This window comes from Pseudorasbora parva, chromosome 4, assembly GCF_024679245.1.
Source record: "Pseudorasbora parva isolate DD20220531a chromosome 4, ASM2467924v1, whole genome shotgun sequence".
Lineage (NCBI taxonomy): Eukaryota > Metazoa > Chordata > Actinopteri > Cypriniformes > Gobionidae > Pseudorasbora > Pseudorasbora parva.
In genome coordinates, this window is record NC_090175.1 from 40,161,818 (window position 1) to 40,175,479 (window position 13,662).

Below are 13,662 nucleotides of genomic sequence, written 5' to 3' on the forward strand. Positions count from 1 at the left end.
CCAAGTATTGAGTGCATAACTGAACATTGAAGGTTGACTTTTTTTGTATTAAAAACACTTTTTGGATTGGTCGGATGAAATATGCAAATTTTTTGAGAAAGGAATTTTGGGTTTTCATGAGCTGTATGCCAAAATCATCAGTAAAAGACCTAAAATATTTCAGTTGGTGTGCAATGAATCTAAAATATATGAAAGTTTAATTTTAATCATTACATTATGGAAAATAATGAACTTTTATCACATATGCTAATTCTTTGAGAAGTTCATATTCATTTTTAAACAACACAATAATACTGTTTTAACTTACCATCCTTTTCAATATTATTTACACTGCACTCATAAAGAGCAAAGCTATAAAACTATAAAAATTACTAGGACTTTTCCTGACCTGGTAATCACCAAGAGTTCAAGAGTGTCTATTCACACCAAGTGCAAATAGCGTGCCTTGTTGGCAAGTTTTATTCGCACTATAGCTCCACCTAACAATGCCTGGTTGGGCCAAACAAGTAAAAAAACAACAACAACACACATTTCAGTGTCTTCAGTGGTGCAGTCAGTAAAGCGTAAGGCTTAAGGTCCTTGGTTTTGATGCAGTAGCCTGGTTCGAATCCGCCTTTTGCAGAGCTTGCTGTTCGCCCTTTTCTCATCACAAATCAGATCGGAAATCTGCATTTACTTTCAATAAAAAATAAGAAAATGTTCTAAATGTGGAAATAAAGTGCCTAAACGAAATGTTTAATACTAATATTAAAAGCATTTATTGGGTAGGGTTAGGGGTAGGTGAAGGGAGGGCTTTTATTGTCCCATTAAGACAGCATCCATTTAATAAACATAATTAGTTTACACTGTTATTTTTGCATCCTGTTAATGTACAACAATACTGAGGTGCAATATCTGTCAAAATAAAGTATAAATGACATGTAATTACTATTTACACATATTGCAAAGAACTGCTACTTTTATATTTACTTTTTAATATTAGTATTTACACTTAGTATGCTATTTCCCTTCGTAAATAGCATCTACACTAAGCATCTACACTTAGTGTAAATATTATACATTATAAATAGAATCTAGTTGCTATTAACACTTAGTCCAAACAGCCGCTGCCTTTAACATTTCCAGATAAGTTTGGAATCAATTACAATGTCTGCTTGGTTGAGATTTTTTTTTTTACTGTTAAAAAATACATCTTTTAAATAAATAAATATTTCTATGTAACAACAAGTATTGTAAAACAACTAACAAATATTGTAACTCAGTCTTGGACATATTCTGTGAGATCATACTCACAATTTTTGTCAGTGTCAGAATTTCTGCCATTGCGACTATGTTGGCTGAATGTTTCACTGTTAACTGGAGTGTCCGTTATGTGCTGCATCTCTGGTTTGAGGCGGAGAAATAAATCTCTCCCCCAAGACCTAGATATGAAATCAACCGAGAGAGAAAGAAAGAGAGAGGGAGAGGGGGGGGGGGGGGGGGGGGAGATAAGCTTAAGAGAAGAAGAGTACGAAAGGGCAAATGACCAAAAGAGAGAATGTTGTAATAAAGAGAGCGAGGATGAGAAATGATAAATGAAGGAGAAAAGGTGTCTCAAGGGGCCTTCTAGTCCAATAAAAATACCCCTGGTATCAGGGTCTCTGGGTGTAATTTGGAGTGGTGGTTGATTAAAGTAGAATAGTGGTTAAAACAAAGAGTAACCGTAATTGAGATTGAATCTCATTTAAAAAGACACAGTGAAGCTAATATACATGGGGTTTTAAAGCAGGTTCACTTTAGAAAGGTAATTAAAGCTTGAGCAGATTGATGACAAATTTTATGAAGGCATTTGATGTGGAGCTCTCTCATGCACACTGCTGTGTCTCTCTCTATGTAGGTCTGTCTACCCTGCAGGCAGTGCTGGACACAGCAGCAGAGAGAAAATGGCAGGTAACAGCCATAAACGTTGGAAACCTGAAGGATGAGTGGAAAGACGAGGCATATCGCTCCCTCTTTCAGGACCTGGAGAACAAGAAAGAGAGGAGAGTCATCCTAGACTGTGAGCAGGACAAAGTCAAGGACATTATGGAGCAGGTGAATGGCATACTAAAAACACATTACGGTATACGTGTAAGGTCAGAAATGTAGTTAAAGAATGATATATTGGGTACACCTTTAACATTCATTATGTGACACTTTAATTAAATTGCTCTTGTGAACGTCATTTCTTGCCTGCTTCTCCTCAGGTCATTACGATCGGTCGACATGTGAAAGGATATCATTACATCATTGCAAATTTTGTAAGTTGTCAAGAATATATATTTTTAGTGTGTGTGTGTGTGTGTGTGTGTGTGTGTGTGTGTGTGTGTGTGTGTGTGTGTGTGTGTGTGTGTGTTGTGTGAGAGAGAATGAGTGAGTTTGCATTTTTGTTTGTGATAATAATACGACAACTCACAGTCTTGTGCAACTTAAAGGGGGGGGTGAAACACTCAGTTTCAGTCAATCTCATGTCAATCTTGAGTATCTATAGAGTAGTATTGCATCCTTCATATCTCAGAAAAGTCTTTAGTTTGATTATATTTATAAAAGAAAGATAGGCTGTACCGGGTCTTTCCAGAAAAAAACGAGCGCCTGGAGGCGTATTGTGTGGGCGGAGCTAAAGAATGACGAGTGCGCACAAAGTGGTGACGTCCTCAAGCGTGGAGAAGAAAACGCTACCCTAAATGAGATTCAACTAATACAGATATGATCCAGAATCAGATCCGGAGGCTGAAATAAATTGAACAGGGGAAGCAACAACAGCAGTATGTCCGTCTCTGTGGTATGTACTGTATTTAGTGGCCTGTCAACATTTGTGTGTCTTTACTCGCAGTTTATGAGGACATGATTCGGTTTATGGACTATTGTATGCGACTAAACCTTAGCAGTAGCAAGCAAAACGGTTTTGCACGTCAGACTAGTGTAACGTTATACATAGAACAACAATGGAGTAACCGTTAGCGCATTTGAATGACGAAGCACGCTTTGTGAGAACGCTAGGTTTAAGTTTGGGTGGTTTTACAATAAATAAACTGACACCTATAGCTAAACAAATGTATTTAAACACACACCATAGATCGCATGCTCCATTGATAAATTCACTAACGTTATGCACGATCGTGTCGTTTACTGATGTTTACTTACGCGACGATAGCCAACAGCATAGACACTTGAAGCAGTTTTACTCACCACCTGCTTCTAAAGCACGGCCGCGAACCTTTATCGTTAACGCTCCATCAAAAACACTTCTTTGGTAACTGTTGATTTCGTGAAGTCCTGACAGCAGTGACCGTGGAGATCCACTTTTGCAACACGACTGAAGCGTGATGTTGTGACGCTTCCCGTCATTTCTGCGTTCAAATCGGTTCAAATGCAGCGCTGCCTTCCCGGAATGCTGTGCTGAAGCGTTGGAAGTCGCTTGACATCAACCATAGGAATAAATTGAAGCGCGGCGCGACAGAAGTGTTCCACGGACGACTGGATCTGCACCTGAGAGCAGTGTTTTGGCCGTGCATTTGCTCTTTCGCCAAATGCGCGCGCACCCTTCTGGGAGAAGAGCCCGTACAGCCCATACAAGGACCTTCCGCTCTATCGACGTCAAGTGGACCCACACTCGAAAAAAAACTCTCCGAAACTTTTGAGAAAACGTAAGGAGTAGTTTTGACACAGAAATACTCCATCAAACGTCCAACATTAGTTTTTGAAACTTTGTCTATGTTTAGGATGGGAATCCAAGTCTTTAACAGTGTAAAAAGCTCAGTATGCATGAAATAGCATTTAACCCTCCCTTTAAATTATGTTATTAGAAAGGGTTTCTTTGTGTTGTGTGAGAGAGAAAGAGAGAGTTTGCACTTTTGTTTGTGATACTAACAATACGACAACTCACTGTCTTGTGCAACTTGAATTATGTTATTAGAAAGTGTGTCTGTGGGTGTGTTTTTCAGGGCTTTGTGGATGGAGATTTGTCCAAGATTCAGTATGGAGGAGCGAATGTATCTGGATTCCAGATAGTGGATTTTGATGACCCGCTTGTTGCTAAATTTGACCAGCGCTGGGAAGCACTGGAGGAGAAGGAGTACCCAGGAGCAGACAGCAGAATCAGGGTGAGTTATTGCAAATATTTAAATTATGCTGCAATAAAAATGCGGCTCACAGCATTTTTGAACGTAGTCATCAACAAACCTCTATTTGTTATGGATGTTAATATTATATCTATGCTGCGATATACTCACAGCTAAGTAATTCGGCACTCCAGAAAAGTCATGTCACGTTTATTTATATAGAACTTTATACTATAGATTATTTAAAGGCAAGCAGCCTTAAGCATAAGTATTAAACATGAAAAAACAGTGTCAATGTCTCTTTAGAATTAAAGTAAGATTATAACTTTTAACAGACTAAACAGAAGAAATTGACCATAGATTTTCACGTCAAAGAAGGCGGAGCCTCAGAGCGCACCTACCTACTATGTCATTGCCACAAACCAATAGAGTGGTGCAGGTATGATGTCAAAACCTGGAATTCATCGCCGGTTCCTTTGAGATTTTCCAATGGGGTTTTAAAATGTTTTTTGTTTATTATTTATGTGTAAAAGAAACCCTGTACCAAACGTAACTTAACGATACTTTGACCTTTGGTCTACATCGTAATTACGCACATATAGTGATAATGTGAATTTTAAAGCAGTTATGTTCATTTTTAAAAATGTATGTTTCTAATAAGTAACTCGATTTGACAGTTTAGTGTGTAAGTCAGTTTATGCTGTTGAACAAAACGTCAAAGTATTATCAAGTTATGGGCTTTATTTTATTCATAAATTGAAAAACCCCATAAAAAAATCTAGAAAGAATGGTGAATTAGTCTTCCGGGTTCTCACGTCATACCTGCACCACTCAATGGTAGTTCAAAAGATGTTCACCAGCCTGAGCTAATTTTTACGAAAAGTTTTTTTGGCAAGCTGTTTCTCCCAAACAAACTTTACTTTGTCCTGATTTTTGTATGAAATTATGTCACCAGTTCTTCCCGATTTTGTATATCGGGGCCTTTAAACGGCAAGAGAGAATATATTTTTATGGTCTTCATATTTCTTTACCTTGCAGTACACTTCCGCTCTCACGTATGATGCTGTGCAAGTGATGACAGAGGCATTCCGCTTTCTACATAAACAAAGGATTGACATCAGTCGCCGTGGCAACAACGGAGACTGCCTGGCCAATCCTGCGGTGCCGTGGGCTCAGGGGGTGGAGATAGAGCGTGCTCTCAAACAGGTCCGCCCTGCCAACACATTACCAATGCCTGTTGTCTGTGAATGAGAACTATTGCCATTTAATATTTGTGTGTGTGTGCATGTGTTTGCTCAGGTGCGTGTGGATGGGTTGACAGGAAATATTCAATTCGATCAGTACGGCAGAAGAGTGAATTACACAGTCAATGTCATGGAGCTGAAAAACAGTGGCCCTGTGAAGGTAACAGATGACTCATGATCTCCCTGAATACTTCTAGTAGGGATGGGAAATTGAAGAATTCTTACTGGTCCTAATTATATAATAGCTAAACTAAATAATGCTTTTTGATAGCATATTTTATGTTTTTGCTTTTTCAAACTATTATCTATTGGATTAGGAACTAAACTCTAGTGTATTTTTACCTACACTACCGTACGGTTTTGTTTTTTACTGAAAAAAAGTATTCATCAAGGATGCATTTATTTGATCAAAAATGACAGTAAACTATTTAAAATGAATGCTGTTCTTTTGAACTTTCTATTCAACATTCATAATTATAAGACATTTTTCTTGACCAATGTTTCATGAGAAATCAGTGCATTAGAAGGATTTCTGAATAATCATGAGCCATTGAAGACTATAATAATAATGAATTAAAAAAAGAAAATAATTGTTATAATAGCTAAATAAATATGATAGTTTTTCTTTATTTTGAATCAAATAAATGCAGATTTGCGAGCATAAAAGAATTCTGCAGAATGAGTTTTGTATCAACCAATCTGAAAATACTTCACTTTCATTGGTAGCTGAAAACATAGGCTTAATTAAAAATATGTTTTCATAAAATAATGAATGCATTAGGGGTGAGGGGGAGATGAATAATCATGTATTAATGCATGAATGATAGTTAATTCAACATGAACTCATGATTAGTTTAGATATGAACTAATCATGAACAAATGAGGAGCTATCCTGAACTAAGACAGGAGTCACGAGGATTCATGCATGAATAATAGCAGCATTAATACATGTTAGTACATGTTTGATAGTTAATGCATTTATTAGCATGTATGGGTAAACTAAATCAAACAGGCTCCCTAAGAAGGAATAACAAATAAATTTTCAAATGTATTATTATCATAATTTAAACCATTTTTTATGAGAAGCTTCATCATAAATATTACTGAAAGCCACAGGATTCTTTTTTTCATTACTTTCACTGATCATCTAAATCTGCTATATTTTATCTCAAAAGGTCTCAGCCTGTTTTGATATTCTCTTTCCCATCAAACTAAACCTACTGTGACTTATAACAGTCCCTGAGGAATCAGTCTCCAAAAAATAACCAAACAGGAAACATTCAGTAAAGTCAGTAAGTGAGGGATCCGTACAGTTCTCTCTCCACCCAGACACAGGTCATGATGATACTGTACCTCCTTTAGCTTAACTGGGCTGAATACTAGTTATACTAGTTACATGTGTATTTGATTGTGCGATAGTTTATGATAATTCATGAGCTGAATTTGGTAAGTAGTTAACAGTGAATTAATCATGATGTGCCCCCTCAAATAAAGTAATGACACAATGATGCACTAACAATCCTTTAATTACAAAATGAATTAACATATACAGTAAGAATCCTTATTCCTTTACACCCTTGGTACAAAAAACAAAAATATACAAAAGGTATTTGTAGGCTAGTTCTTTTATTTTTATTTATATAATTAAACATTTATGGACTTAAAAGAAAGCCCAAACATACCTGTAAAGACACACACAAGGCACATTTACATGTAAAGCAGAGCAGATACACCGGCTAATGCACTGTAAAAAAAAAATGCTGGTTTCTGTTGGTTTAAGTTAAAAAAGTAAGTAACCTGGTTTGCTTAAAATTTTGAGTTTATTAAAATTAAAAATTTTGAGTTAATACAATGAAGGAAATTTGTTTAATAAATAGAAACTCAAAATATTATTGTATCTGAATCACATAAAAAATTTGATAAATCATATAAAACACACAATTACCCAATATGCTTACAAAATCTTTTAATAATCTTTTAATAAAGGTTGTCGAATCTCAAAAAATTTTCAATGTATAAACTCAAATGATTTCAATGAACTCAAAATTTTAAGGCAACCAGTTAACTTTTTTTCAAAGTATTTTTTTTTACAGTGTGCACCTCCAGAAATATCCCAACACAAAAATAATACAAACATGTCTTAAATTATTTTTTTGGTTAACCAAAGCAGTCCACATTTATTATTTATTAAAATTGCCAGCATTTACCGAAGGAACACAACTAACACGCTAGGAGCACAGAGAGCGCCTCTAATAAGACAAACCCTACATACTGTAGTTCCGGGAAGAAAACTATAGCTATGACTAAACGTAATTGAACTATAAAAATCAGAAAACGGTTTATATCAAATACATTTTTTTTAGTGGTAGTTATTAGTCTATTTTCCACATTTGATTAGACAAATCTGTGTAATTAATGGCTAAATAATCATGGTATTTCTCACAAAGCTGCAGATATGGCAGATTATAATACAGTTTACAATTAAAATTATGACAGTTTTAAATCACCTTTACTTTAAAGTTAGAGTATCAAACATGTACTAACATGTATTATTGCTGCTGTTCATGGATGAATCCTCATGACTCCTGACTTCAGGATAGCTCCTCATTTGTTCATGATTAGTTCATATCCTAACTAATCTGAGTTTATTTTGAATTCACTATTAATTCATGTGTACATGATTATTCATGTCCTGTTATTGTAAAGTGTTAATATTAAATCAGATTGCACTGATTGTGAAGATGGGGGCAACACAATATAAAGGTGTGTTGACAATTTATGGTCTTTGTCTTATTTCACTGCACACAGTCTTTCTATTTTATCACATTCACGTCAGACTACAAGCAGATAGCCCAGTTCAAACATAATTTCTTTTTCTTTGGCACTGTTGAATCAGTCTGGCCACAGCACCATTACTGAGTAGTGATGTTGGCAACACTGTCTGAATATTTTATTATGGTGTTCTGTCCTTATTTGCATAAAAATACAGACATTAACGAGCCACTAACAGGCACCCGATATCCCAAAAAACAAAAGAACAGTTCTGAGTAAGGTTCTTGACCTCAACTCTTAGCATCTGTTAAATTAAACATTAGACTTTTTGCTTTTTTTAGTCACAACAAAAGAGCACTTTCTATTTCATATATGTGTACTTTTTCTCAGATTGGTTACTGGAATGAGGTGGACAAGATGGCCGTGACGAAATCTGACCTTTTCCCTAACGACACCATGGGAATGGAGAATAAAACGGTTGTTGTGACAACAATCCTGGTAAGATATATTCCATGATATTCCATATCAAACACTATTGAAATCACTTAAATTTGTAGATATGTCAATATATTTCTGTGCATGTTGTAGGAGGCACCGTATGTAATGCTGAAAAAGAATGCAGAGTTATTCACCGATAATGAACGTTATGAAGGATACTGTGTGGATCTGGCCGCTGAGATTGCAAAGCATTGTGGGTTTAAGTATCAGCTGAGGATTGTAGCAGATGGAAAGTATGGCGCACGAGATGCTGAGACCAAGATCTGGAATGGCATGGTTGGGGAACTTGTCTATGGGGTGAGAAGTACATCATACACTCACTCACACTAGTGCACTATTGACAAACAGTGAACACCAGCTCCAGGAAAATAGGATTTTCATCATACACTAAAGGTCAAAAGTATGGAATAATTTAAGTCCCAGGGTAGTTAATACTTTTATACCTTTTTATCCCATAAAACTCTAGCCTGACAAGCCAGACCCACATCAAGATGTTTGGTCTGGAAACTCACCATAGACAGAGCTCAATCCGAGGGGCGGGATAAACGGTTGTCTTTCAAACTCCCTCTGCACGCGATAGGATAGCGCTACACCAACCAGAGCAACGAAGGTGAAACAAAGCTTGTTGATAGATTAAACATTCACCGTATCCGGTCGGCTGAACTCCGAACACATATTCCCTTTTTAAGAATGACTTCAGTGCCGTTCTTTGTTCTTTTCTCGGAAAAAAGCTTAACTCCAAGTCTTGCAGAAACGCAGTCAAAGCTTATTCGAAAAACCGCCGCCGTTCGCCAGTTTCTGTGTTTACTAGAAGCACGCAAACGCAACTCGGCCGTCATCATTATGGCCCCGCCCGCCGACTCTATACATGATGTGATTGGCCCGTCCAGACTGTGAGGAATACAGCTCAGAAGGGTATTGAGAGTTCCTAGACGACACTTGTGGGCAGATTAAATTTGCTGTCGCTAGGGTGCGTCTAGATTTCTAGGCTAATAAAACTCATCTTTGATCACCAAAATGACAAACATTTGGTGATAAAGCATTCTTCATACCTTAAAATAGCTTGAATATAACTCTACACCCTTGCTTCATTTAGTATACGCAGACACATGAATATACACATTAGCCCCGCTTTCACTCACTCACACCAGCTCAGAATACCTGTTCCACTTGCTCAATTTTACTATAGTAAATGTGGCACAATGGCAAGTGGAAATCCTGGTTTAATTCCTCCATATATATTTGAACCAGAATTATACAGGCTCATTTAAGTCAATGTATTAAAATGGTAATGCATTTTATGTATCGCTCTTTACAACATTGGACACATAGCAGTAATTAATATGATTAGCATTTTGCTTGACTACGTTATCAAACAGCTAATAATGTGTTGCTAATGATACACAAATCATATTCCCGTTTGCCATCTCGGAGTCAGACAACTGCCTTCTGAAAATAAGCATCATTAGAAATGCTTTGAACAACTTCAACATCAGAAAGACATATAGTTCATCATAACCAGAGGTGTCAAAAGTACTCACATTCATTACTCAAGTAGAAGTATAGATACTAGGGTTTAAAAATACTTATGTAGAAGTTGAAGTATCAACTCAAGCTTTTTACTTAAGTAAAAGTTTAAAAGTACTGGTTTCAAAACTTACTTAAAGTATAAAAGTAAAAGTAATGTAAGGAAAAAAATGCCAAGAGACAAGCTTAGGCCACACCAACAGGGGCCTAATAGTGCACTACCCCACCTCCTCAAAAAACAATTTTCTAAAGTCCACAATGACTAGAATGTTATATTAAAATGTTAATGTTGAAAAAATTGGCATGCACTGGCTACCTGTTTCAGCCGCATATATACCCATTGAAAATTAATGCATTTTAGTACAATGGAAATATACCATATGTGTACTGCATTAACATGTTTCCTGAAGCAGAAGATATGATGACTAGTTGCCTATTGAATTTTTGTACCATTACATATGTAATGTAATGGTACAAAAATTTAAAATTCAGAGGGATGTTATCAATAACCTTTTTTGGAATGTAAATGTAGGATACATGTGTGATCAGTGTTGCCAGATTGGGTCGATTATTTAGAGTCCTACATTTCTGCCCGAACCCGACGGCCCCTGACTTTTTACGCCCCTATAGGGCCAGGCTTTGGGCCCACTGTCAGCCGCTGACTGCTTGATTGTTACTTTAAAAAAATAAAAACTTTAATTTAACAAACAAAAAATTATCCAAACATTTTTCTAAATTAACTTAATAAAGAAACTAAACGAAATATAACTAATTGGACATTAAAAACAAAGCTGAGGATTCAAAAAAGAAACTAAACTTGAGCTCCAGTCGGACTCGGGCCGGGCTAGGCAATTGAGGCCTATATGGGCTCAAGGCTACCTTTGAGAGTTGGTTCACTCTTCCACTCCTTACTGTAGAAACGGCTTGTATACTGTATGTATGCCACTTTAGCATAGTGATCACTTGAATATAAAGCTATGAAGAGTTATTATGCTAAAAACGAGTCATCAATGAGTGCGTCTGCCTGCTGATCGCTGATTGACTGAAAGTGCGTGCTCATCCGCTGGAACCCGCCCAATCTGACAACACTGTGTTTGATTTGTGCTGTGAATCATGTGCAAGGGCGGCGGATCGCGTAGTAACCAATAGGGTGTTGGAATGGTATATGTTTACACTTCTCATCCAACCACGATCAAATTCACACTATCCGGATGACGCGATTTATCTGCATAGTTTTTTTTTTAAACAAGATGAAATGAAAGAGGAGTAACAGGCTATTTTTAAAAAGTAAGGAGTAGAAAGTACAGATAATTGCATGAAAATGTAAGGAGTAGTTGTAAAAAGCAGGCAGAAAAATAATTACTCCAGTAAAGTATAGATACCCAAAATTTCTACTTAATAAGTAACAAATTATTTGTACTTCGTTACTCTGATCATAACATCGTAATATAGGCAAGGCAAGCTTATTTATATAGCACATTTCATACATTCATACAGTACTTTACACAGGAATTAATATATTCATTAGAAATTAAAATATAACCTGAATCACCCCTATCTGGAGTGGAAGAAAATGGAGAGTCAAGTAAGCGCTTTTGCTGCTTCTATCCCTTAAATGTGATGTATAATGAATATCTATTTATCTTCTATATTGCTAAATGTACCTGATTTTTCATATCAACAGAAAAATATACCGGAATAACCTAGCTTCTCTTGAGACATAGTCATAGTTCTCGGTCATATATAATAATATGTTATTGCCTGCCTGTACGTTGATGTGATTGGTAGAAGGTAGTTTGTGACGTAAGAAACACCAGCGATTTTAAACCAAGTTTTTGAGATTGTCTTTGGTTCAATGGAGTTGAAATGGAGTCATGAAACCCCCTGTCTCAGCAGCAGTCAGTTCACACCACAGTTTTGAAAAATGCTGTAAAAGTGGGCGTGGTTTAGCGGTGGAGTGGAGGGGGACGAGGGGAGACTGACAGCACATCAACAGACTATTTTATTTAGCTCTTATTAAAAGCATCAAAGCTTCCCACAAATGCATGCTGCAAATTAACATTAAGTTAAACTTAAAACAATATACGCAAGGATTTGTAAGCTCAGCGTTACACAAATATATCCTGCGACAGCTATAATTCAAAGGATAATTAAATGCACAGCCATTCGCAATTTGTTCTCTGCATCGAAAATATATATGAACACGCTGTTGATAACTTTTGAGGCTTATTTTGTGGAGCTTTGTATGCCATTTGGTTGGTTAAATGGCCGTAAAGGGTGGTTACTCTCACAGTGTGGATGAATCGCATTTGTGTGAAGACTCGGGGTCTATTGAAAAGAACGTGGGCAATGCGACACTCATTAAAAGTGGAAAAAAACACTCGTTTTTGATCCAATAATGCATCTCTCACTCACTGTTGAACGCACCAGTCAGAGGAAAATGCCTATCAACGCGTCCTGTCATGAATAATTAAGCGCGTGCTGTCATGAATTAAGAAATGCGTCTTCTCATAGGATAAAGATACGCAGTCTCATGAATAATTATGAGACAGCGATGAGTCATCGCCGTACTATAGTACAAGAAAATGTCACAACCTGTTACATTGACATGAAGACGAATTTAAACTAGGAAGTTAAAAATAGAGCAAAAAGTTTAAAACTAACTAGTTTTCTCCCACATTCAAAACTAACAGATGGGTTAGGGTTAGGGTTGCCTTCTATGATGTTCAACACACACAATTCTGTTCAAATCTCAGAAAATTTGGTTTAGGGTTTCATGACCCTTTAATCTGGAAAATCTCCGCAATGTTGTTGACTTGTGAATTTGCTCATGGTTTGTCTTAAAGCATATTTAAAACACACCATAGACATATACAAACATTAAAAACTTAAGTTTCACCAAAGGGATCTTCAAGGTTTTTGTAAAAAGTCTTTTCTGGATATGCTCACCAATGCTGCATTTATTTAATCAAAAATAAAGTAAAACAGTAATACTTTGCAATACCGTTTTTCTATTTTAATATATTTTAAAATGTGATTTATTCCTGTAATAGCAAATCTGAATTGTCAGCATCATTACTCCAGACTTCAGTGTCACACGATCCTTCAGAAATCCAAAAGATTTGGTGCTCAAGAAACTATTTTTTTATCCTTATCAATGTTGAATACAGTTGTACTGCCTAACATTTTTGTTTTATATTGCCATTCAAAAGTTTGGGGCAAGTAAGATTTAAAAGAAAAAAAAGAAAGAAAAAAAAAGATCACAATGGACCGTAAAGAGATTTATGATAAAAATAGAATAAATTATATAATATTAAATAAAGACATGTAATATGTAATATCGTGAATATTTCACGATATTACAGTTTTTACTATACTTTTAATTTAAAAAAATGCAGGCTTGTTGAGCAAAAGAGACTTCTTCCTAAACCCTTATAAAATCTTAATAATTTAAAAATTGTAACTGTTAATGAATATCTCTTATACAGTAGTTGTCAAAATTGCTGGAACCCCGATGAAATATGGCTGTAAAAAATAAATTT

At 36.1% G+C, this 13,662-nt stretch overlaps 1 protein-coding gene across 5 annotated transcripts in view; it reads left to right on the forward strand.

Annotated features, from left to right (window-relative positions):
- gria2a (glutamate receptor, ionotropic, AMPA 2a) overlaps positions 1 to 13,662 on the forward strand; it is a 58,205-nt gene that overhangs the window by 33,822 nt on the left and 10,721 nt on the right. For all 5 annotated transcript variants that reach the window (XM_067441759.1, XM_067441757.1, XM_067441760.1 and 2 more), the window contains exons 4-10: positions 1,877 to 2,073; positions 2,226 to 2,279; positions 3,963 to 4,121; positions 5,118 to 5,285; positions 5,379 to 5,483; positions 8,486 to 8,593; positions 8,684 to 8,890. In XM_067441759.1, the coding sequence (XP_067297860.1) occupies positions 1,877 to 2,073; positions 2,226 to 2,279; positions 3,963 to 4,121; positions 5,118 to 5,285; positions 5,379 to 5,483; positions 8,486 to 8,593; positions 8,684 to 8,890 (998 nt within the window). The remainder of the gene's footprint in view (positions 1 to 1,876; positions 2,074 to 2,225; positions 2,280 to 3,962; positions 4,122 to 5,117; positions 5,286 to 5,378; positions 5,484 to 8,485; positions 8,594 to 8,683; positions 8,891 to 13,662) is intronic.